General features: G+C 41.5%; 1 protein-coding gene across 1 annotated transcript in view; it reads right to left on the bottom strand.

Moving 5' to 3' along the window:
• Positions 1-3,202: 3,202 nt before the first annotated feature.
• SH3RF3 (SH3 domain containing ring finger 3) overlaps positions 3,203-26,967 on the bottom strand; it is a 438,432-nt gene continuing 414,667 nt past the window's right edge. The window contains exons 10-11 of the mRNA XM_075061458.1: positions 16,752-17,089; positions 3,203-5,510 (exon numbers count right to left, since the gene is read on the bottom strand). Coding sequence (XP_074917559.1) covers positions 5,342-5,510; positions 16,752-17,089 — 507 coding nt within the window. The 3' untranslated portion in view covers positions 3,203-5,341. The remainder of the gene's footprint in view (positions 5,511-16,751; positions 17,090-26,967) is intronic.

Below are 26,967 nucleotides of genomic sequence, written 5' to 3'. Positions count from 1 at the left end.
CTCTGACACTATTTTCTCTGGGTTTTTCCCCCATTCCACTCAAGAGCTGACCTTTGCTCTTCCCCCCTTCTCCCGCCCCAAAAAATCATTGCTTCCTAGAGCAAGGTGAATATTTTTTTGGACAAATAGGTTTTTTTTTTGCCAGTAAATGCAGTTTCACATCAACTGAAATGATCTGTGAATTTGTGTGGAGTTCACCAGATAATTTACCCCAAACTGAAAAATTCAAAATGTTTCCATAATGTTGAAATTAAACATTTTGTTTTTTTAACATTTGTCACAAAACGGTCTGAGGAGAAGCCAAGAGATAAGCACCTTCCTCGGCTTGGAAGCTTCAGCCCAACCCCTCTCCTGGATTTAGGCACCTAAGCCAGTTCAGTCACATAGGTAGCCCTAGCAGCTGTTCTCTCTCTCACTCTGGCCCTACGTTCCCCTGAGCCCTGACTGTCTTTTGTGTGGGTACTGTGCTGCTCCCAATCAGTGGCCTGCATCCGGTGCTTCTGCTGCAAGGACTGCCAGGTGGCAAATGTTAGGCATGCTCAGAGCACCCCTTCAGGATCAGGTCACACCAGCAAGCTTGAGGTTTCCCTCCTACTTTTAGAATCCTGCTTCAGGGCCTCCCAGAGCTTCAGCTAGAGCTAGGACTCCAAGACATTCATTTGCTGGCTGGCAGCATCAGGGCTTAGCCAGTTTGCATATTTCCACCAGAAGACACTTAGGCATCTATGGGTCTTAGGAGCCTACCAGTGTTCAGCAGCTGCTGAGAGGCAGTTTTGAAAATCTCAGTGGGGCCTAAATGGTGGACGTAGGCATCTAAAGAGGCAGGTAGGTGCCTATATACCTTTGAGCATCTGGGCCTCAGAAACTCCAGTGAAGAGCATGGTGTCAAAGCCCAGACAGGCCGAGATTACAGACTTCATTACATAACGTGATTTCATGGCAATTCAACACCCAACAGATAAAAGAGGGCAGAGGTCTGACTGCAGATCTGTTCTGTGCAACAAGAAATAAAAATGCATGAATTCCTACAGTAACTATCACCATGAGATACACTTAAGTAAACATACAAATCAGAAATAATCAAAGCCTTTGAAAAGGACCCAACTTGATGAATAAAATGCACCACGATGTGCTGAAGGATACTGCATTTAGCCCATTATGAAAGAGAAACTTGAGAAATGCCTTGTAAGATTGAATTAATTTTATGAAATGAGCTAAAAAGATCTCAGTTCTACTCATTTCCATCTCCAAGCCCCTCCGGCCCCCCTCGAGTGTCTCTTAGCAGCAGGGCAAACTACCGAAAGGCCAGTAGCCTCATTAAGGCTGGACTGTGAGCTGAGTTACACCAGTGTGATTCCGAGAAACCCCTTTCGACTCCATGACTAAGTTACCGATTTACACCAGCAGCCTTTGGTAAGTTTTCTGACACACTGGTACAAATTCCTACTTTTGTGTCTCATGCAGCATGGACACATTTTTAAAAACCCATCTAGCAGCTTCTCCCCACACCCAGAGAAAAGTAACCTGACAAGTGCATGTGTTATTAACACACCTATTGGTCCCACTGCAGGTGTTGGCTCAAGTCAGAAGAGAACAAACTATCGAGCACTTGCTCCAATTTATCTGGAAAAAGAAAGTGCATCAATTGATATAAAAATAGTATTCTATGCTCTAAACCAGGGATTGGCAACCTTTGGCACATGGGTGGGCCAGGCCGGTTTGTTTACTGGCCGCGTCTGAGTATACTCTGTGTGAGAAGCGTTTGTGAATAAAGCCCTTTATGTTAAAATAGCATTTCCTAACATTTCTCTGCCTTCACCCCCTTTTCAAAGGCATATTGGCCCAGATCCTCACAAGAAGGGAAGTTAGGAGCATAAATATCTGAGGATTTGAGCCCCTCTGACTACCTTTATTGTGAACCTCAGGACACCTGTTTTGTAAAATCTCTTTACCATCTAAATAAAGATGGAAAACTCACTGAAGTGACCTCAATGTTTATTTTATTTAAAGCATCAGAAACACAGTCCTTGTAGTTCATTTGTACTTGTAACCATCAATATTTTCTAAATCACGTTAACATTCAGGTATAACAAAAAACATTTTCTGAGCTGTGCAAAGTACAAAGGAATTGTTCAATTAGCTGAAACCATTTCTAGCACAGCAAATCTGGCATTTTACAAAATGAGGCTGCCAGAAGGATTCTTTCACCTTTTTTTTTCTTGTAGGAAACGCACGCACACTCCTTCTCCCTCCTCTATCTTTCCTTTGTATGCAATTTAAAAATGGATCACAGTAAGCGCCAATCCCCTCCCATGGTCAAGACTTCCTAAATGGCACTGGGTCATTTTCTTGTACCACCGATCAGTCTTATGTTCTGCAGTTGTGCTCTTCGCATGGAATTGATTTGTCCAAGAAAATTATTCAATAGCCAAGACTATTATGGTAAGCAATAAATGGGGACCAGAAACAGCTGTTCTCAAAATATCAAACACCAAAAAATATTTCTCCTTACAGGAGGCGTGACTGAAAGGGTTATTTTGCCCTCATCATCTATAGTTAAAAATTATTATTGTCCTGACGGCAAAATACATTAAAAACACTGATTTTGCACAGACATTTCTGTATTTTCTTGCATAACGGCTTTTGTCCTGTTAGATTTAAGCATTGGAACATTGAAATCTGGAACTATTTTAGATCTGACTGAATACAATATGGTTCCTGTTTCATTTCTCTGGATATAGTAAATATACCATGGAACAGAATTTTAACAGACATTTAGCCACTGTAGTTTGTCAGAGAAATCTGTTTCTGACAATGCTAACCGAGAATTTATATATATATATAATGTGTATAGAACACATTTTTGGGGGGCATTGTCAGCTTGCTAGCTGACCAGATTGTGGCTCAAGGTGCAGCTATTTCCGATTTGGATGAAATGACTGGAAATATAGTGCTCTAGTCTTCAATCAGCCTTTTGCAGAAGAAATTTCTTAAAGCTCTTATTGGTTATAAAAAGGCAATTTTCTCTTAACGGTAATCGTTTATTTTCCTGATGACTGATTACAACCTGGAACATGAACAAATGTGGTAATGTTAAAAATTCCCGCCCCCCCCCCCCAATAATCCGCGGGTAGTGGGGCCCTTCTCCCCCAATAGCGCTCTCGTCGGGCTGCGAGCTTCCCCGCCGCAGTGCCCGCCCCCCCCCCCCAATAATGTTTCTGTGATTTGAAGAGGCAATACTTGGCAGCAGTCTGTGTTTCTGGAATCTGTTTGTTACAAATGACAGGAAGAGAAACGCATTTGACAGAGAACAAAATCATTCAGTTCAACGTAAGTAGGAATGTTCACTTACACATGTTTTGATATGTGCTAGCATACATGGCTTGAATGAAAACAAAACCTGCACCTTCAGCATAAGAAATACTGGGAACAAAGCAACGGCATACACCCATTGCGCCTCCTCTTTTCACTAAGATCATCTCCAGGTTACTGCAACTCTAACATAGTCTTGAATGACCACCATGTCCTGTTCTGGGCACGCAGCCAGTCACTAGGAAAGGCAGGGCACAACATAGTTAAGAATATTCTTTTGTTACGACTCGGTTATAGGATACCACAACTGAGATTCTTTTTCAAATACTTCCACACTTGTGTTATCTGATTTTTCTCTTCTTTGTTCGATACAAATAACTGCAGAAACTTGCTTTACATTTATTGCACCTTTAGGTCCCCTGCAGATGGAGGGTTACATTGCCTGATCTGTTTTGCATTGTAGCTTGACCAGGTTAGAACGGTGTTGAGAACTGTACATTTCTACAGTAAAAAAATCACATTTTGACAATGCTAATTACAGCTGTTGCAGTTTGGCTCTCTTCTCTCTGATGCAACGACAGAGGAAAATTCCACGATTCCTGTGCTTGCTGGAACCTGCAGTGTTCTTTTTATTGCCATATAAAAGTCAATTAAAATTACTCCTCCTGGAAATGCTCCCAATTCTTGAATAATTATCATTGTCTAGACAGATTACTGTGCTTTATTAAGGGTCTTTAGAAACTATATATAAAGAATGTTCTTATGAAAGTGAGTTACATTACACACACACACACACACACACACACACACATCACTGCCTGATCTGATTTTTCTCTCTTGCTTCATGTAGTATTAGCAAAAATTTTCTTCTTGATGAAATCTACTTTCAGTACGTTTCAGAATTCACATGTTAAATATGAAACCTGTTGATGTTGCTGTTAACAGTCTCTCTCTTAAGCCAAACAGGATCTTCATAATAATAAAATAATAATAAAAGCACCAGATGTATGAAAAGCAGGAAATGCCTGATCTGTTAGGAATATATGTGTATATATATCATGTATAACAGTTCTTACATTAAAAAGGTATTAATTAGAGAGACAATGTGGGTGCGGCAATATCTTTTATTGGATCAAATAGTTGGTCCAATAAATGGTATTACCTCACTCAACTTGCCTTTCTAATATCCTGGGACCAACACAGCTGCAACAATACTGCAAACAATTAAAAAAGGTATGTCATACCAAAAACATCAAATAAAAAGCAATGGAAAGGTGGATACTGGATGGGCAAAAAAAAATGCTGCATATAATATGGACAGATGATAAACCAAAGGGTTTCTACTCAAATAACCACAATTTAATGATGGAGCCAGAGTTCTTCAGGGATCTGCCCAGTGCATCTCACAGGTACTTCAGATGAAATGCAACTCTGATCACAAACACACTTCCTGACATCCTTATGCAGCATATTTTTGAGGTATATAGAAAGCATGACACTAACATTTTGGACTCCTGATTCTTTCTTGCAGAACAATGCATAAATCTTTAGCTGGGTTTTTCCACACTCTCCCCCGGGAAATATAAAATCCCAGTTCAAGAGCTCCCTATTCTGCCTCCTGCCACACCCAAATCCATCTTGCATAGGCCAGTAATAAGAACACTGCAGCTCTGACAAATAAGTTACAGCAATATAACAACTTTTTAAAAGATATTTTCTCTATAATTTACATAATGGGTAGCAGTTGGAGTTTAGTTTAGATACAAACCAAATGTGCATCCTCTCAGTCTATGAGTCCAAGTGGAAGGCACTACTTCAACATACCACTGTATGTACTGCACATGGTTTCGGAAGCACAGCGGGTACTGTGGTTCCAGAGCTGTAGAATGAAGGGCCCGGGGAGTCTTTGGACATAAAAATGGCAGTGGAAATCAGTCACATTTCCCTTTGCTGTCTCTTTTTGTGCTATGGAATTTCCTCTGAAAGATCTTTCAGTTCAGAGAGCAGCGATGGGGAAGAAAGCAAGCCCTCAGAAGCTCTCTACAAAGCTTCCGGGGAAGAGGCCTGTCCTGCCATTTCGCTGTAATGTCCCCTTATACCAGCCATCCTCTCTTTTCTTGTGCACAAACACAATGTCACCTTCTTTCAGTTCAATCTCTGCTTCACTTTGAGGAGGATATGGAACCACGACACGATACCTTTGAAAACAAAAGAGAATATCTTAACAAACACAAGTCAAATAGTATGACAATGTTTTTTGGAGTAGGACCCTCAACAGGGCACAGCCACGAAAGACAGGTGGCAGATTCAAACCAGCAGCTCTGCAAGCTAATTTGTTTGCTCCATGTACTAGATCACCTGCATCTGCCTGAAGCCACACTTCTTCAGATGTGGGCTTGTCCCCTCTTAAGAACTATACAGGGTCAGGGCTGATCGCTATTTAAATGGGAGACATCCCGGGAAAACCATAGGTGACCATGTTAATGAGTTCAATAGTTGACAAACTCTTCCTTCTAAATCAGAACTGAAGTAATGCCCCAGGATGATGTGGGACCCCTGTGCTACTTTAGGTACTGCCTTTTTAATAATATAAAACAGCTCCTGCTCTCATGTGATCTTCAATGACCCCAGGGCATTTTTCAGAAAAGGTCACATGGGATGTTAGCTCCAGCATCCCGGTCAAAGTCCAGTTTAGGTCGTTACACTGGGGCCTAAACTTCCTCAGAAGTTTCAGCCGCATACAGGTTTCTTTCAAACTTCTTATTCTAAATTGTTGCGTAGTGTTGTGGTGTGCTTTTCTACAAGCACTGTATTTTACTCCACAGGTGGCTGCAGCTCACAGGAGAATTGATTCTGTCACTTGTAAATAGAGCTGGGTGGAAAAAAATTCACAAAAATGTTAGTTTTCACCAATTCAACCAGCTTTAGTTTTAAACTATTCTGGGATCTTTAGAGTGAAAGAAACTGGGCTTGGAGCTGGCTTTAGCGACAAGGCCCTTTGTGAAGACACAGCTGTGTATCCTTCAAAAACAGTTGCATAAGTAGCATAGCCAGTCATGGTGTGGGACATTTGGTAGATAGCATGCTTAGCATTCAGGGTGACATGAGGGTTATAGTAACAGGGGGCAGAAGGTCGGGAGGATTATATTATTGGGGTGACATGGGGTATGAAGGATTTAATGAGTGAGTAGGGGCCTAGAGAGGGGTTTGGACTGGTCCCCTGCAGTTCATCGTTTAAAGTGTGAGGGGCTGCCAGAGATTATTTAGTGGTATATTGCTGGGTGTGGTGGGTATGCCCCCCAGATCAGTAGAACCTGTGTGCCGGTATTCTTGGCACAAACCTAAGGCCATTCCTGGCTGGGTGGGACAGAAATTAATCTTCTTTCTCAAACTAAAATAATTGCACCCCGATCTTCTGTTTTTTCCCCTTTATCTAAGGCAAGGTTCCCCATGACCTTGTAATGGTCCATCCAGGTTGCTCTTGGAGCTAAATCACAGGAGCATACAGTAGCTCAGGAGCAGGCAACCTATGGCACGCGTACCAAAGGCAGCACACAAGCTGATTTTCAATGGCACTCATACTGCCCAAGTCCTGGTCAGTAGTCTGGGGAGGCTCTACATTTTAAGTTAATTTTAAATGAACCTTCTTAAACATTTTAAAAACCTTATTTACTTTAATATATAACAAAACCATTGTTGTATGTGTAGACTTATAGAAAGAGACCTTCTAAAAACATTAAAATGTATTACTGGCACGCGAAACCTTAAATCAGAGTGACTAAATGAAGACTCGGCACACCGCTTCTGAAAGGTTGCTGACCCCTGCAGTAGCTTATAAATGTCTGTACTAATAATGGAGTCGTTAGTGTATGCGTTTGCAAATGAGCAATGTCCTGGATTTCTTTGGACAGTTAACAAATAATTTTTAATTTCACCTAAGATCATTTGCAGTTATTCCAGTGAGTATTATAGTAGTAGTGTGGTAGTGCCTTGGGGCCTTGGACATAGATCAGGGCCTCACTGTTTGAAGCACAGTCCAAACAAAGAGGTGGTCCCTGCCCCCAAAATGATGACAGAGCTGTTAAGGTATTTCATTTCCAAGTGTCATTCTATGTTAGGTTAAAAAACTACGGATCGTGACTCAGGCTGGTGCAAAGTTGGAATGTCTGTTCCGCAAGAAATTCTGAAAAAAAGAGTTCTGTTACAGAAGAAAAAGTGGAAACATTAAAATTTCCTACAGAAGAGAAAACAAATAAAATAATTGTTTAGAAATAATCAAAATGTTTTGTTTTGACAAATGAAACTAAGTCTGGAAGTCCAAGCTTGCAGACTGATGGGGGAGTTTGATGTACTGGAGCCACGGCTGAGCTGGGGGTCTCAAAGCATGGCAGCTGCGTCTCCAAGGCTTCTGGCTCCACAGCAGCAAGTCTGGAAGTCGCAAAAGCCCTTGCATGAGCTGGGGTTCTCAGGGCTCCAAGCTTCCCTGCTATGGAGTTGTCAGCCAAGTCCTGGCTACAGCTGGAGTTCCTGATCCTGGAGCAATTCGTAGAGTGAGACTGCCCTAGAGACCTGGACCCTGGGAGCCTGGGCTCCCCAGCAGTCCACCAGTTGAGCTAGCAGGAGCTGCTTGTGTTTAAATGGCAGTTTGTCAAAACCAATAGGTTTTTAGAAGCAGCAAAGATTCCTGTGGCACCTTATAGACTAACAGACGAAAAAAAAAATTACATTGGTGGACGTGCAGGTGAATGAACTGGTGATGATATGGCTGATCTGGTTAGGTCTTGTGATGGTGTCGCTGGTGTAGACATGTGGGCAGAGTAGCATTGAGGTTTGTTGCATGGATTGGTCCTGAGCTAGAGTTACTATGGTGCGGTGGGCAGTTACTGGTGAGAATATGCTTCAGGTTGGCGGTTGTCTGTGGGCAAGGACTGGCCTGCCACCCAAGGCTTATGCAGAGTGTGGGATCATTTCCAGGATGGGTTGTAGATCCCTGATGATGCGTTGGAGGGGTTTGTTAGCTGGGCTGTTGGATGGCCAGCTGGAGTCCTGTTGGTTTTCTCTTGGTTATCTTGCAGTAGGAGGCTTCGGTACACGTCTGGCCTCTGTTGATCTGTTCCTTATTTCCTGTGTGGATTGTAGTTTTGAGAATGTTTGGTGGAGTATCTTGTAGGTGTTGGTCTCTGTCTGAGGGTTAGATAAGATGTGTTGTACCTCAATGCTTGGCTGTAGACAATGGATCGTGTGGTGTGCCGGGATGGAAGCGGAGGCATGAGGTAGGCATAGCGGTCGAGGTTTTCGATATAAGGTGGGTGTTAATGTGACCAACTTATTTGCACCATGGTGTCTAGGAAGGACCTCCCGTGTAGATGGTCCAGGCTGAGGTGATACGTGGGTGGAAGCTGTTGAAATCGTTGTGGAATTTTCCAGAGTCTCCTCCATGGCAGATGATGAAGATGTCATCAATGTAGCATAGGTGGAGAAGGGCATGAGTGGACGACAGCTGAGGAGCATTGTTCAGGTCGGCCATAAAAATATTGGCATATTGTGGGCCATGCGGGTGCCATAGCGGTGCCACTGATCTGGAGATCTATATTAATCAAATTTGAAATAGTGTTGTGAGGAAAAGGCACAGAGCTCACAGCAGCAGTTGTGCTGTAGCATCATCAGGGATACTGTTCCTGACAGCTTGTATTCCATCGTGTTTGGGATGTTCGTAGTAGAGAGCTCTACATCCATGGTGGCTAGGATGGTGTTTTCTGGAAGGTTCAATGCATTCGTAGTTTCCTCAGGAAATCAGTGGTGTCACGGAGATAGCTGGGAGTGCTGGTGGCATAGGGTCTGAGTAGAGAGTCCACATATCCAGACAGTCCTTCAGTGAGAGTGCCAATGCCCGAGATGATGCGGCATCCAGGATTTCCGGGTTTGTGGATCTTGGGTAGTAGATAGAATAACCCTGGCTGAGGCTCTAAGGGTATGTTGATTTGTTCCGATGTTCGTGTAGGGAGAGTCCTGAGTAGATGGTGCAGTTTCTAAAAATATTAGTCTTGTGAAACATTTTGGTTTGAGCAAGCTGGCTTTTTCCAGTGAAAGCCAGTTTCATCAAAAAATTCCCAAGCTGATGTGTGTATAGGACAGTGAACATGAGTCTAGCTCGGGTGCCCTGCCTCAGCATGTCATTTCAGCTGGCATTTATCAATCAATAATGGTCTCGCTAGTTGCAAAGCAATGAATACAGTAAAGATAGAGAAAAGCCAATTGATTATTCAAAACATCTTCTGAAGATTACTACCTATTGCATTTGCTGCATGGTCATTCATTTCCAATTGATGCTTATAACAGTCCAGTATTTATTTAAAACAATGATCTATCTTATAGTTAAATTTAATATGCACTGGAGTATCTCAAAGTACAACATTACCCTTAATTCACTGACTTGATTGCCAGTGGGATGATACCACATCAAGGGCCTCTCTGAAACTGAATGACAGGAGTTAATTTTCTTTGCAACCACAGCTTGGCTGCCTGCTGGCTGCTGTAAACCTACAGACTCAAACACGTGACAGTGAAATTGCTAGATCTGGCTAAAGGAACTGCTCACTGCAGCTGGGCCAAAGATCCTGTTACTCGTAAGTGGGAGTTCTGCTCTAAAACCTGATTAGAAATATTTTATCTTGACGTTGCAACTTAGTCATGTAGAATATATATCCGTGTCAAGAACCATCAAAAATCAATTAGTCATCTTTTTTCTTGGCCAGTACGTCTAGCTGTCACTTTTTCCTGTGTGGAAAAGCAAATAACAGAGGCTGAAGTGTGTGCTGCTCGCTGGTTACAAGAAAACAGTCTATCTACTGTCATTTGCAGAACCGCCACATTTATATTGTGAGGTTTTGCCAATTACAGCTATTATGCAAATGAATGCACACATTATCTCAGACACTCTGCTTCAATGTTGATTAATTAAATTATCAGACTGGAACAATTTTAGCAAAGATGATGCCAAACTTCAGCTCTCTGAACTCAGCTCAATTGAATATACATTAACAGCATTTTTGCAGTTGTGTTCCAGATCTTGGAGTGCTTTATGGAAACATGGGATGAAACCTCACAACTGCTCTGGGAGGTATTTTTAACCCCATTTCACAGATGAGGAAAGTAAGGCAGAAAGAAAGACATAACTTGCCTTGGGTAACTTTCCCTGGTTTATAGAGTGGTATCTTAATGACAAGTCCATCCTTTTAAATACAGAATAGAATCTCACTAATGGCTGAGAGACCAATTGCAATTTACTAAATGTTTCAAATTAGCAAGAAAGATTATCAAGCACATCAAAACCAATCTCCTTCCAATGTTGGCAATCCCGTATTTGTAACAAGTAGGGTTGCTACCCATCCGTTTTTCACCTGGACAGTCTGGATTTCGGCTTGTGTGTGAAGGTTCCATTTGACAAGCCCTGATGTCTGTTTTTTTAATCTGGGGGGGAAAGAGGTGGAGCACGGGTAGGACCTTGGGAGAAGAGGTGAAGAAGGGAGCAGGGCCCAGGGAAGAGGCAAAGAAGGGGGTAGGGTCTTGAGGGAAGAGGTGGAGCAGGGGCGGGGCCTGTGGGAAGAGGCAGAACAAGGGTGGGGCCTTGGGGGAAGAGGTGGAACAGGCGTGGGGAGTCTTGGGGGTCTGGTTACTAGCCATTAGAAAGGTGGCAATCCTAGTAACAAGGGATTCTTTAGAGGCTTTCTTTACAGATTTAAAAAATAAATCCAGAAGACTGCCGTTCAAAATGTACTTTTTTCAATTATTTAACAATTGTCTTTTAATTTTACTTCTACTTCACAGTAAAGCTATCAGCATACTGAATAAAAATAATGAAATCTCAGTAATAAAAGATCTCATTTTCACATCTGCTGTGAAATCTTTGCTGCGACATGGGGTGGGCTGGCTATATTTTCTCCTGTGAGATGCTTGGATTTGCAGACGAAGAAAGTGAGAGTTTTTGAGGTTCCAATGTACAAACCAAAGAATCACATGGCACTGCTGCCACAAAGGGGTTTCTAAACATCATAAATCATTCCAGACAAAACTGGTGATGCCATCGGTGGCATTTGACTTGTTTTTCTCAGTAACCGAGTTTAAAATATACATTAGTCCTATCATTTTAAATCGCCTCCCACTCTTCCCAGAGATTTGCCCCTTTCTTTCCAGGGAACCCCAGCATACTTCTATCCCTCTCTGCTTTTCTCTTCCCTCCTTCCTTCTTCTTTTCCCTGACCACTGCTATGCAATAGCAGGTTTTCTTTCATCTATGGCACAGCCTTTCATCTTATGTGGAACTCAGAAGAATGTTGGAATCTGTCAGTGTCACACTGCATTAAAAATTTCATAATTTAGACATGCAAACAGCCTTATGTCTTTCACAATTATCGGTAGGGCTGGTAGTATATTTATTATTAAGGTTGCCTGACAGTTCTCATTATGAGATTTTGTGTTCAGCTACGTATAACTTTGCAAAATGTTAACCGTTTCAGCTGAAATGTTCCACGCGAGAGGTGAGGGTGTCTACCTCAGGCTCCTTATTATGTATTATTATTTTTTAAATTTCAGCCATAACAGTCATTTCTGAGAAGGAGATTAGGGAAAAATCTGTCATTTTGCAATGGTAAAAATTTTTTTGGCAATCTTTTCTGTGAGAAGCTCTAGCATAGCAGTGGGCAACCTTTCAGAAGCAGTGTGCCGAGTCTTCATTTATTCACTCTAATTTAAGGTTTCACATGCTGGTAATACATTTTAATGTTTTTTAGAAGGTCTCTCTCTACAAGTCTATATATTATATAACTAAACTATTGTTGTATGTAAAATAAACAAGGTTTTCAAAATGTTTAAGAAGCTTCATTTAAAATTAAATTAAAATGCAGAGCCCTCCGGACCGGTGGCCAGGACCCAGGCAGTGTGAGTGCCACTGAAAATCAGCTCGTGTGCCGCCTTTGGCACGCGTGCCATAGGTTGCCTATCACTGCTCTAGCACCTCCATGTTTTGGAGCAGGGACTTGAAATTTGGCAGAGTGTGATCTTTTTGTTAGGGATCTGACAAATGGCCTGATGGAATTGGACTGAAGGCTAGAGTGGGCAGACAAATTGTGACGGAGAGTTGTGGATGGATGGACTAGCACTTTCCTTCAGGGTGAGGGAGGGGAAGAGCCTTAAAACTGGCAGAGCCAGGACACCGGGACTGGGAGTTGGGGGAGAATGCAGACCTTGGTGGGAAGGAGGGGAAACACAGATCAGATGAGGAGCTGGACTGAGATTGGGACTGGCTGGGCAAAGAGACTAGGACAAGGATCCAGGAAACAGGAGACTGGGAAAAGGAGCCAGGGAGGGTGTTGGGAATGGAGAGATTGTGACTAGATGAGAAGCCCAGGGATGAAGACCAGGTACTGGTGGGAGGAGTGGGGGAATGTAATGATAATATTATTACATACAATGTCATGTGCTAAGACTTGAGAATGCAGTAAATGACAGTTTTACAGTTGATTGTGTCTGGGCACAATGCCAACCACTGAGCAGAGCATTGGATCTCTCTCTCTCTCTCTGTCACATACCCACACACTTAAATACTCTCATTTACACACCCTAATCTTCTCAGTGTTGCTGTATGTGCATTCTGGGCCAGCTCCAGACACCAGCCCAGCAAGCAGCTTCTTGGGGCGGCCAATGGAGAGGGGCGGCAAGTCCGACCCTTCAGTGGCAATTCGGCGGCGGGTCCCTCACTCCCTCTTGGAGCGAAGGACCTACCACTGAATTGCCGCCGAAGACTGAAGCGGCAGTGGCAGAGTCGCAGATCCCGATCGCAGCGTCTTTTTTTTTTTTGCTGCTTGGGGCGGCCCTGTGTGCATTTATATTTTGCTGAAAGAGAAGGCAAATGAAAGTCCTTCTTTCATTTAGAGTGATCCCAGTGAAATGACACGAGCAGCCTATTTAGCCTTAATGCTGTTAGAAAGACCTTTGAATCTTACCCCCGCTGTTCATTGTGAGTAGCTTGGGTGATGCCAATGGGACTTGGTCATGTGAGAAAGAACTGCAGGATCAGGAACTCCCCATTGCACTCCCCCATCAGTACAATGTGCTACTGTAGAGAAGACCCAACTTCAGGAACAGCTGTACTGTTCCTGTACCATGGGAAACTGACAGTAGCAACATGTAGATGACAATATCTGGAACATATGCAGCCTAAAATGGTGTTCAGCTTAGCAATGCTCGCTAGTCAACCTATGCAACACAGTGACAATAGTAGCAGCTGTGAAGTTTCTCATCTCAGCTGCTGGAAATACTCTATGCTTTCTGGCATACAGCAGCACAGGTAAAGTGGCATTAGGAAAAGACAGCGGGAAAATTGTTCTCCAGAATGCAGTAACAGATGATAAACCTCACGATCCTAGCAGATTGGTTTAAACACAGGTAAGCCAGGACAAATGTGCCTTCCTCTCCAGCCTAATCTCCCCCAAACTAAAACCAGGCTCTGGAAATACATAAATATAGGAAGTCAAAATTAAATTTCTTTCCCACCCTATCTGCATATGCCAAGGGAATTCGACTATCAAAATAGCACTGTCTGTGATAAGGTAAACCTCACTTTCCTTTCTGATCTGCTGCAATTTCTGTGCATAAAGGACTGCTATGTAATGGAGCAGAATTCCTCTTTACTGTGTGAAAAACAAGCTGTCAGCAATTAGAGGCACCACTGATATGGTGCAAATGTTGAATGCTTGGTTTTGTTCTGAGGTCTGCATGCAGTGAGTACAGGAATTGTAAGCCAGTTTTAATGGAAGAAGTACCCTGGATCCGCAGGCTTCATGCACCCTATTTGGAATGTTGTAAATATTAAGGAATGTGTTACTCCTTCCAATCTTTCAGTGTACTGTCCCTATGTGCACAGATGGGCATTGGGAAATTAAAAGCCAAGTATAGCTGCTAAGTGTACAGAAACGTTTTGTAGCTTTTTTTTTCTCTTTTTAAATTTCATCCAGCATCAAAATCTGTTTCTCCAATCTTTATTTTCCATCCATGCAAATAAAGAATTGGTCCTGCTGTGGAGATGAAATACATCGCCATGCAAACAAGCAAAATATAGAGTTCAGAGATGCTGAGCACAAGTTCCTCCATTGCCAGATGTGAAATGAACAAGCGGTTTCAAAAATGTAATTTGTTTAAAAAAATAATTTGGTCCTTCTGAGCAATTTGGTGATTTAATGAGCACAGATGGATGTAGGATGAATTTCGAAAAGACAAGTGTTTAAAATATTTGCTCAGATTATTCCAGGACTAAGCATTATCCTTCCTAGAGTGTGAAGGTAATTAATATTCCCCATTATAGGCATAAACAACCATATTATCAGTTAAGGAATGCAGATACACCAATGACATGGAAGTTAATTCATAAATCAATTAGAGAATCTTGACTGCTGTGTATAATTAAGGTTATTTCAATTATAGCTTATTTTCAGATTTTAGACTCAAGAAATCAAAATGCTTAAAATCAGAAAACCTTCTTACCGCTGCATATTGCAATTAGTAATATTTGTAACATTTTAAGCATTCTGTTTCTAGGTCCATTTGTTCTTAGTTGTAATAACACTGATCATACAGAACTCATCCTATGGCCCTCTCATTCTACCGCTACTCCATGTCACTGCACTTAATACAAGTATCACTGGTCACCTGTTTCACTGTCAGAACCATCCCTAGGTGCAATGTTAGACTGGGAAAATATGGGATATGCACCGGCATCTTAAGTCCACTCTTAGGAATTCTCTGCATCGTTGAAATGGTGCTTTCAAAGCAGTGCCACAACAGCCAGCACAAAAGATGCTGGGGGGATACCTTTCTTGCTTCTCTCCTCATATTTGTTTTTGAAGCCTTGTCTATGTCAAGGCTGCATAGGTTTAATTCAAGGTGAGATTTTTACTGAATTAAGCTCAATCGATACACGTCAGATTAAGAGTGTCTACACCAGGTTTGGTTTTGCACCCCTTCAACTCAACCAGTTTTTAAACCAGTTTAACCTTAAATCCATGTAACTTTGCAAACAGACAAGGCTTGATATCTTTGCATTTCTCTCCGTTTACTCTGTTCTCTCTTTTCTTCCCTGTTTTGTGTGTGTGTGTGTTTCCACCTTGTCCCCTCTCTCTGGGTTTGCAAAATCTGCAGCTTTATGGATAACAAGATGCAGAGCGGACTGCCAAATTCTAGAATCCTGGTCTTATTCTCTATGCTAGTTATCAGCCACTTCTGGAATAAAAATACTTCAGGACATCATGTAATGACTTAGAACAAAAGAACAGCCGTCAGGACCGGTGCTAGTGTTTTTAACGCCCTAGGAGCACGGCCATTTTGCTGCCCCGCGCGCTGGTCTCGCGGCTTCGGTGGAGCTGCCGCAGGCGTGCCTGTGGGAGGTCTACCGGAGCCGCAGGATCAGCGGACCGTCCGCAGGAATGCCTGCGGCAGGTCCACCAGAGCCGCGAGACCAGGGGACCCTCCGCAGGCACTCCTGCAGCAGGTCCACTGGAGCCGCCTGCTGCCCCCCCGGCAAAATGCTGCCCCCCAATAATCCTGGCACCCTAGGCGATTGCCTAGGCCGCCTAAATGGAAGCACCGGCCCTGACGGCCGTACTGGGTCATACCAAAGATCCATCCAGCCCAGTATCTTATCTACCGACAGTGGCAAATGCCAGGTGCCCCAGAGGGAGTGAACCTAACAGGCAATGATCAAGTGATCTTTCTCCTGCCATCCATTTCCAGCCTCTGGGAAACAGAGGCTAGAGACACCATTCCTTACCCATCCTGGCTAATAGCCATGAATGGACTTAACCTCCATGAATTTATTCAGTGACTTAAGTGAAAGTAATGAATTAAGTGACCATAAATTTTAAAAAGACCCTTGTTTGCTACTGCAGAATAGGCCAGATATAATGGGCACGCACACTTACAGGGCTACACAGTATACCAAGTATTGCATGACAATCCATTGTGATTATTAATATGCAATAATCACCATTTAAAAGTGGCAATTGCCAACAGCTTCCACATACAGTGGTGTGAAATACCACAGCTTTCTCCTATACTTAGAATAGGAAATAACTGTGCAATGAGCCTATTGTGTCTGCTGACGAATGCTGACTTTTTAACAGTGAGCACTATAGCTGCCTTATACACATTTTGGTTGGTTTTTAATATACAGAGGGGCCTGACTTTTATAATTCTAATAAACAGCTGGACAATCTATAGACTCAGATGGCTTAAAAAAAAAAAAAAGGAGGCTGGCAGAACTGCAGTGATGCTCATTCAAGCCGAACTTTGCCTCTTTCCCACAAACATTCCTTTACGTGCAAGTGACAGGCCAGACTGAAATTCTGAGCACCCTTAGCTCATAGGCAAACTCTTTGCTGTCAGCATACCTTTCCCGGTGCAATGGCTTGGGCTCAGGACGGATGGCTGCCATCGAAGAAGGTAGCTGCCTGGCGGGAGAAGGAATGGAAAAATTCAAATCCAAGGAGCCTGTTTTTCTGTGCAGTGGCTCCATCCCCATAGCTCCTTGCATTTCACTTTCAATTGGGCATGAACCTGCCCTGCCGTGGCTGGAGAGTGAGGAGAGTTCAGGTCCCACTGCTCCCTGCAGAGCTCCCTCCACAGCTCCCTGGGGGTCCGGTGTCGGAGACACAGATGGAGGGGAGCGTGATTTCTTTTTTGTTGACGCGCCAGCTAAAAGTTTCAACAATCCGCTCTTCTTCTCTTTCTGAAAGGAAATCAACATGAAACATATGACTGAGCAGCTCGCGGGTTGTTATTAAGCATCATTCTATTTGTTTCACATCGGAGAAAAATCTCATGATTCCATATAATAAACTCTACCTAAAAATGTATTTTTATGTAGGGGAAACCAGATAAAATTTGCTCCTTTGCTAACAAAGATCATACCAAAGTACCAAATTGCTTTGCTTGGTCAGCAGACTAAGCAAGGAATGGATCCACAGTTGCCATTGTGCTAATGGATAATTAAATACCTTAAGGAAATGCAGCAGTTTCAGTGTGACACTAGGAATTTAAAGGGATGAACATCTCATCCAGAAATATAAAATAAATTATCAACCTGCCAACAAAGCTGGTATTCAGTGAGAGGAAGAAAATCCTTTTGTATGTATTCTTAGCACACAGTGAACCAGCAACGCATTCACTATACTTTTACATCAGTGAGTTACTGACCACGGTTTAATTTCTACCCATACTGTTTGCCAGTTATTCAATCATTCTAATTCTCTTCACTCAATGTTGTCTCTCCTTTTGCCAGATCATCTTCATCACCTGCATCTCACATGGCTTAAAAGCCATTGGATGTGGTGGAAGCAACTGCAAGCTCCAGCCCTGAGTGCTGATGGTCCCTTTTCCCTTCTACCTAAAGAATGCCACCGTGGGACCTGCTCAAAGGGTGGATAGTCCGTGCAAAAGCCTCTCTGCTGCAAAGTCTCCTAATCCGACTGCATTCAGGAGCAGAAAGGGGGACACACAGGTGAAGCAGGCAGGAGGAACCTCTGCTGGCCTGAAGAAACAACACAAGAGGGTAGTGTTGGGGCAGGCCATAGATTTGCAATTAAAGGAGATCCAAAGGCCAGGAATGCTCCCATGGGCTGCTTCCCACAAACAGCCACCATCTTCCTGTTGGAGGATGGAGTCCATCTTCCCAGCCCTTGCTTAGTTCTCTGCTTAAAGCCATCTAATTGGGCATTGTATAGTTGGTGGGGGATGGGGTGAACTTCACCAACAGTGAATGTCTCTAGTCTGAAACTCGACGTATACAGAAATGCAATGGAAACCCAAAATTGTTTGAACTGTTTGAAATTTGGTAGCAAAAAAAGGTCAGTGTAAGAGAATCTCACTATATTTCATCTATGACAAGACAAGGAATATGAATAAATGCAAACCTTCTTTTATGAAAGAGCAACATGTTTATTGGGCCACCCACTCCTAGTCCATACTCAGGAAAAGCTCGCATTGGCCACAATAAGAATTTTCCATCAATAAGGACGGAGTCAGAACAGAGCATCTCATGCTCCCCGGGTGCTGCTCCCCCCAGCTTCCAAGAGTAGAAAGGAGCTTAAACCTACCGGTTTGAGCCAGTGGAAGCAAGAGAGGAGGGAAAGCTGACTCTGCAGCACACTTCCTGCTCCCTCCTGACCCTGAGGAAGCCCATCCACAAGAGCTCCACAAGGAAACAGATTTGCACGTTCAGAGAGGGTGAGACTGTGGCTGAATGTTTTTTCCCATGCCCTGGGGCAAAATGGAACAAGCTAGAACACCACACCACATCCTCTGAGGCAGTGCCTAGGCAGGGGCAGCACAGTTCATATAGGACCCAGGAGGCAAGCAGCAATGCAGATCCATACGGCTTCCATGTACATGGCTCATGCTTCTGGAGACCCTTGAGATTTGGGACTGGAGCTCTATCCTCTTTTTCTGTGGGGGGACAAACCTTGCCCCTAATGGAAGAATTCCTGGAAAACTGAGAGTCAGAACTCACCCTAGCTGGTGACTAACCCACACTGGGGAGCATGAGGCCCTGAGTAAGGATTTCAGGCCTTGGCTTATAACAGTGAATACTAGTCATTACAGGATTACTTTTTAGGTCTAATACATACACCACTTCCACACTGGAAGTTACAAAATTAACAACAGTGAGTTAAAATACAGATCATTTATGAAATTTCACTTTCACAGTAAACCATAATCCTGATATTGGCATAGGTGCTGGAACGAGGGGTGCTGGGAGTGCGTCTGCACCCCCTGGCTTGAAGTGGTTTCCATCATATACCGGGTTTACAGTTTGGTTCAATGGCTCTCAGCACCCCCACTACACAAATTGCTCCTGCATCCCTCGATACAGGTGGCTGAAAATATCATAATGGCATTTTTCTAATTTGGGGAAAACATAGTTTTCTTGAGTCCTTGTCATAGAACCTTATCTTGCGCTTCTGAAAATCATCTGGAAAAATTCTACCATGCACTTACCTTAAGCACGTGCACATCCAGAACATTAGCGCCTTCAGCTAAAAAGTTTTGTGGGGGAAGAGAGTGCAAGGCAAAATAAGCCATATACTGGGACACTGAGTACAGCCTTAACTGTACTTGCAACCAGTGCTCCATAATGCGGTGTACTACTAAATAATCATTTATTAACTATACAGCCATGTATACTATACTGCAAGGAGTCTGTTCATTTATTTGTTATTGTATGTGAAGTTCAAACTATTGCCTAAGATTATACTCAGAGAATCAGGGATATGAAATTTAGGTTATTTGGTCATTTATTCTATAATAGGATTCCTGGAGGGAAAAAAAGCACAGAGAAATTGCAGTACAGGTGGAACAGAAAGTTTCTATCTTCCAGCAGGAACACTATTTGGAAACACGTGACAGCACTTTATTTATTCTCTGTAGACACAATGTCTTGTACAAGATTTAAAGTGATGCTCTTTTACATGCTGATTACTGAATTCATTTGTCAAAGAAGCTTTAAAGAATGAGAGGGGGAAATACAATGAAATAAGTATAAACATTAAGTACACAGATCGAATTTACTCTAATTCACCTATAGTATCTAATGTCTCTGCTCCTGAAGTTCTCTGATGTGCTCTCTTCTGCCATGGCAGAACAGTAAGAGAACAGAGACACCAATGCATAACAACATGGAGAGGAAAAGCAACAATTCAAAGTGTCACTCTTACATGGTGCCTCTGGAACGCTGGCTATCGGTTTTGTGAGCAAGGGGTCTTAACTCAACCTCAAGAGCCAAACACCCCCCTGAGTTTGGAAGAGGTTTAGCTCAAACATTGTGGCACGATGCATCTGTATTTTATGGTCACTCTATCAACTAAGGGGCTAATGATGTCAAGGTGCTGCAGATCCCAGTAAAGTCAATGGAAGTTGAGGGCACTCAGCACCGCACAGGATTACATCATAAATATTAAATTAATCCACTTGGAAATGTCAGAAAATAAAAAAAAACAATTATCTGCTAAACACCTGCTCTATGATCCAAACCACCACCATGGGAACCTCAGGCAGTAACTCACTTAACACCACTAGAAAATAACTGTGTTTATTTAAATCTGTAATTATAAGAAATTGCCATCCTCATAAATATTAAGTTCAGCAATTCTTCATGAAGTCAGATACCGTCCCCTTCCCTATAGAGCACTGACACAATATACTTTAATGACGCTAGCATACCGTCTCAATATGCATTTTAAGGTGTTTCACACAGTACAATATCTACTCAATGGCTCCAAAGGAACAGTTACAGTGCATCGGTGAGTGCTTTGGGAGCTTTTAACTGGAAGATTTACACATGCAGAATAACTATATGAACAGCCATTAAATTCTACCCAAGTAGTTCCTGGAGCCCCAGTGCTGGGGGGTTCAGCCTTATGGGAGGCACTGGGGTTCTGGGCTTCTGTCCGCAAGATGCACTGGGGCTCATAACTTCAGCGGGTTTGAAAATATTTACCAGAGCTCTGCTCTGGAGGGCTCTGGCTGAATTTAAGCCATGCCTATGTGGTAGCTGCTTTTTTAATTTAAATAACTTGGCAAATTACATTTTCAACAAATTCTACATTATACCCTAATATCAGAGGGGTAGTCATGTTAGTCTGTATCCACAAAGACAATGAGGAGTCCAGTGTCACCTTAAAGCGTAGGCCCAAATAAATCTATTAGTCTTTAAGGTGCCACTGGACTCCTTGTTGTTTACATTCTAGACTGTTGGTTTCCCAAAATGTATTTGACCATTAAAGCTATTTTTCAGTTAGAAAGCACAAAAAGGAAATATATTTATGCTCTTCTGTAAATTAAAAAGTGACCGAGACTGAGATTTTGTTTACAAGACAAACTTCAACCCTGCAAAGCTTGGCCTGAATTTCTACAGCCAAGCTATACAGTCCCTGATAATAGGGAGGTGGAATGTAAATGATGACACAGTGTTAAGAGTGGGAACACAATACACCGCTACCTCGATATAATGCCACCCGATATAACACGAATTTGGATATAACGTGGTAAAGCAGTGCTCTGGGAGCGGGGGGGGCGAGGGGGAGGGTGCACAGTCCGGTGGATCAAAGCTAGTTCAGTATAACATGGTTTCACCTATAATGCGGTAAGATATTTTTCGGCTCCCAAAGACAGTGTTATATCGAGGGAGAGGTGTAGTAGAATCACATAGAAGCTATTTTTTTAAATAATGTTTTTTCTAACCTGATAAGCATTTTTATAAACTTAAACTAAACTGTGGGTTTGGGAAAATTGAGAGACAACGTGGGCTACTGGACCGAGCACAGGACTGGTAGCCAGGAACTTGAAACTGCTCATCACTTTTCCACCACTGACTCACTGTGTGGCCTTGCACAAGACACTTACAGATGAACTGTAGAGCAGCGCTGCCCATTGGTACTGTGGTTACATTACAATATTGATATTATGGGTTTGGATGGTTCCAAATAAGACTTTTAAATTCAACATTTTCTCCAATTTAACTAGGTCCTGGGAGTGCTGCATATCTGCTCTCAGCTTCTTATCACATCACTTTCCCGGTCCTTCAGAGACGTTGCCAAAGCTCTCTGACAGAATGCAGGTGCTCAGATTCTGATATATTCCTGACATTTCTAATTTAAAAAGCAGACAGAATTGTTTTGAACCTACTGTGCTTGGCAGTTCACTGTAAAACTCTCTGTTCCTGATTCCCCATCTGTAAAAGGGGTACAAGTAAAATCTACCTACCTCACAAGGGGACTGTGAGAGTTAATTAAGGTTTTCCAAGCAGTACATTTCTTTAAGAGTGGCCGGCTTCTTCCTTAGGTTTTTAGCAGCGCGGAAATGCAGTGCTCTTTAGCAGTTCTGCCTTCCAAAATGGAATCCCAGTAATGATTCATTTTAAGTGTCCAATTATTATGAATTTATTTAAAATTCGGTATAATAGCAGCCATCATTCATCAGGAATTAATTTAATATTTATAGGTGTCCTGGGCAGTTCTTTCTACAGCAGTTTCACTGTGATTCAGTTAAGCATTAATTAATGAACATAAAATGTTATTAAAAACGTGTATGCAAATTAGTTACAGGACCCAGTAAGTTCTGGGGGTAGAAGAGAAGTTTTTGGAGCACATAACTGAGGCCTTTCTGGAATAAAAGTTTTTGAATGTCTTTTCCTCTTGCCTTCGGAGAACAATGTTAGGTTTCCTTCCTCCAGCAGTGGAAGAGCATACAGATTCCTGGGTAACATTGTTTTGTCAGAGGTCTGTAATCCATTATAACAAGCTTTGAAAGTATTTAGCTTTCTTGGTCTAGTGATCAAATTTCCATTTGACAATGAATTATGTTTGACACTGACAGCTTCCTGGATTGGCCATGTTGATGGACCCATTGTACAGTCAATGCCTGACTGTTGGTTGCTGTCAACATCTTTAAAAAGCATTGAATGTGGGTTTTGGTTTTTGATTATACGTTCAGTCTGCATGTGCACAGTGTTCATTTGAGAAGGGTTAATTCTTTATCAAATGAATAAAATTAGCCCTTGCAAATACATTTTAGTGTATAGTTTATAAAAAAGTGATTGTAAAAGTGGAGCAGATCTGTATCCATTGGATGTATTCAATGTCATAATTCCTGACTTCAGTGACAAAACCAACAACCCAGTTGTGCTCCTACCCCTGTGCACGGAGGGGTGCCTGTGGAAATCAGTCCCTGACAGCACATTAGCAGGAGGAGTGACAGCATTGTGGCCTGGACCCCCGCATATGGGGAGGCCGATGTGGGGACATGCATTGCTTCCTCCATGTATGTAAATAAGTCACTATGGGGAATGTGCTGAAACGTTAGTAAAGCCTGAGTTTAAAATATATCATTATCTTAAAATAACATCGAAAAATATTTAAACGTTGGAATTTTCAGCTTCACAGTACGTTGGAGGTGCCTCTTGACATCCCAATAACACTCTCATCTTGGGCTTATAAACAGCTCTTCTTTCAGGCTGAGAGGGTTTTTCTGAGCTTAGGATAGAGCTATTTAGGTAACTGAAGGGTTTTTCCAGTTTACAAGGTAATAATCAGATCGTAGTCTAAATAAACACTGAGACCAAGGTGTTTTATAGAGAAAATATATATTTGCCATACTAACTCAACTCTTTTTTTCTGCATCCATCCTAAGAAACAGAAATTTTCATTTTACATTTCTCACTCTAAAACTCCCAATACTGAATTTCCTACCAACTCAGCCTCATTAAATAAATGAGAAAACTTTATTGCAGTTGACAGAAAAATGAGATCCAGCCAATTAAATTAGGTATTTTTCATGTAACACCAGCTACATCAATAGATAAGAAAGCCAGAGGGAAAAAGTGTTAATTAAAAAAATGGTTTCAATACTATCCGTCTGGGAGGGCAGTAACAGCCAGGGAGCACTTCCTCAGGTCAGTAGCTGTAAACCACCACTTCCACTGCTTATTTAACCTTGATCAGTCCTTGCTGCAGTCAATTTGTATTACAGTTTTGGATGCTATACATTCCTTCTACTATTCCAAATCGGCTTTTGATGATGGAAAGGTAGGATCCAATATGTGATTCTTGGATTATGTCCTCTAGGGAAATTGTTAATTCAGATATAAGAGGTGTGAAGGAATTTTCAAACTTGGATCATGGAAGATTTTAATTACTGGAATTGAGATTGTGATAATAACCTAAACTAAGGAGAACACTATGGTAGAGAAGGGTCCAAATGAGAACTCTGGATCTGAAATACCTCAGAATTTAGATATGAACTTTCCATCTTGATTTTGCTGAATAAAATCCACTGGTCATCACTAAAAAGGTCAGTATTTATCAACTGATAATAACATACAGTGGTAAGTAGTTATTTCTGGTTCTAGGTAGAGGCTAATTCTGTGTTATCTCATACCACTATATTGTGTGGAAATTCATGGCAAATATTTACCTTTTAATGGAGACCAATGCACATGGTCAATGGTCTGTAATTATAATGTGATGACATGAGTCAACTGCTGAGGAGCATGTAGGACTTAATCATAATATCATTAGTTTTCAAATATCATGAGGGTTGCAACACAAGGAAGTTATACTTTATGAACATCTTAAATAATTCTTTAATTTAATACATGGTGAAAAGTAAAATAACGTTTTTAAAGCACTTGGAAAAACTACAGATAAATCCCTGTCAATTAGATCTGGTCAGAACATTTCAAATGAAAGTAAAGTTTAGAAAGGGAATGAAGCTGTAATAATTCAGGTGCCAATTCCACACAGGACTTCACCATTGACTTCAGTGGGACTTAAGCATGTCCTCAGAGTTAAGCACATGCGTAAGTACTTTGCTGAACGGGGCCTGAGGCAGGATTCTATAAAGTGATAAAGAGAGGGGGCTCTTAAAATATATTTGAATATTCAAATCAGGTAAAAATTAGATTTTAAAAAATAGATGGAACCAAGTTAGCAAGCTAATTAGCAAGGAAAAAAACTAGATGTTGAAGTACAGAGAGTATTAACTATTAACAGGGTTCTTCAAATATGCTGCATTTGCAAGAAATGGAAGTAAGAGAGAAAATTGGTTCACTAAAATATAATGAATTGGAGAGAGGGGTTAAATTATAACAGATTTGTTACATTGGTATTTCTCTCTCTATCTTTTTTCTTTTTAAACAGAGGAGGAAGTTGATGGAGAGATGTCTGTCCTATCTCATCATATTTCCTGGTCTGGTACAGAGGGTTACAGCTGATAGTGTACAGTGGATATGATTATCAAAAGAATGGGAACTTTAAAAATAGATAATGTACCATATGCCCAGACAACAACTTTCAGTGTCAGTACTTAGTGGGAAGGCAAGGGCTAAAACAGTCAGCCTTGTTACTGGAAAAATGAAACCATCTCAATAACCTGGTAAAATTATCTAAAACTGCACCCTGCTAAAGTGGAATGACCCAAAAGAGACAGTGTGTAAGATCCCATTATCTCTGATGTCAATGACAAAACTTCCATTGATTTCAATGGGGCCAGGGTTTCACTCAGCATCTCTAGTGGCTAATGCCTGCATTGAAGAGTTTAAACTAGAGGGTTCTGATTCTAGCTCTGAAACTGACTTGTGGTATGGCCTGCACATGCCATTGCTGAGGATACAGTTGAAAACAATCAGTCCAGGAAAATAGTGGCTGGTTTGATGGGGACATTTAAAAACAATGGAAGTTCTTTGTTTTTAATTGTAATTCTGACATTTGGGTAGAGGTGGAGGAAAATCATAACAGACTCACTAGTTGTTATATTATGGATTTGTAGGTTATATTAACTGAAGAAGAACTAGGACTCTCCTCTAATAATTCTTTCTTGCCCAACATCTAAGAAGCTAGTGCAGCATGTGACCCTGGCTCCTGGGATTATTTGCATATTAAATAAATAGGTCACCCTGCAACCTGGCAAAGGAAATAGCATTTATCCATTTCACAAGTAGCCTTCCATTTGCCACAAATGGATTATTAAAATCAGAGTCAGAAGGGATAACATTATAAAATAATTTAACATCATAAAACTGCCAGTCCCTAGGATCTATGGCCCTTTAGAATAATTTCACCCAAAATTTGATTTGTCAAACAAGCATAGGGCATGTTTTCTCTTCCACATATACATCCCTAAAACAAATTATTAGATTAATCGAGAAGGCATTGTGAAACCTAGCATATTTCTCAGCATTTTCTGGTATAGTACAGATATGAAATCAATTATTTAGTCAGGTATGCCAGACCAATTGTATGTTATGGACCATTTAAATTAATCTGATGTACAATATAAGAATTTGTTTGGAAACATTTGATGAAATAGAAAATAACATATTTGAACTGCAGCGGAATCTACCATGTCTTTATTGACTCAACTTTTTATCGATAACTTGTGATTCTGAAATGAGAAAAAGATTTATAAATAAATCAGATGTTAAACAAAGAAATTAGAATTAGTTCTTTAAACACCAAATTATTTAGATGATTGACTAGTTAACTATCTGGTTCTAATCTTTCTTATAAGAAAAAAGAAAGCTTTGGGATTAACACTTACATTTGTAGAAAGCCATACTAAACTAACTTGTTGAATATTTGAATAAAAAAGAGTCAATAACAAAATGTGGTTTGACACACTTTAACCTTAACACTATTTGCTGGCTTTCATGGAGGATGGATTTCATTTGGGAAGCAAACAAAATGATTTAGTCTCGCTCTGTAACTTTGTTAAAGGACAGACAGCTGAGACTTGTAGTTTTACAGAAAGAAGAAACGTGGGTACAAATTTTGATTTTTGTAAGTCATTTTGTCCCATATTTCTAATGTATCTATTTCCACTTGGCTAGTACTGTTATGACAACCATACTAGCTCAGTCTGGAACTTCATCAGCTCTAACAAACTAAGCAATATTGGGCTGGTCCATTGTACTCATATGGGTGTTGGAAGAGGTGTATTCTTCTCTCAGAATGAATGGCCAGGCCCAGAAAGAGGCCACGCGTAAGCAGTGCAAAATTACCAAACTTTGCATGTACTAACCATTGCTCATAAATACATAACAATGAAATAAACCCA

This window comes from Chelonoidis abingdonii, chromosome 1 (genome assembly GCF_003597395.2).
Source record: "Chelonoidis abingdonii isolate Lonesome George chromosome 1, CheloAbing_2.0, whole genome shotgun sequence".
NCBI lineage: Eukaryota > Metazoa > Chordata > Testudines > Testudinidae > Chelonoidis > Chelonoidis abingdonii.
Note: the sequence above shows the minus strand (reverse complement) of the source record. Positions and strands in the feature narration are given on the sequence as shown.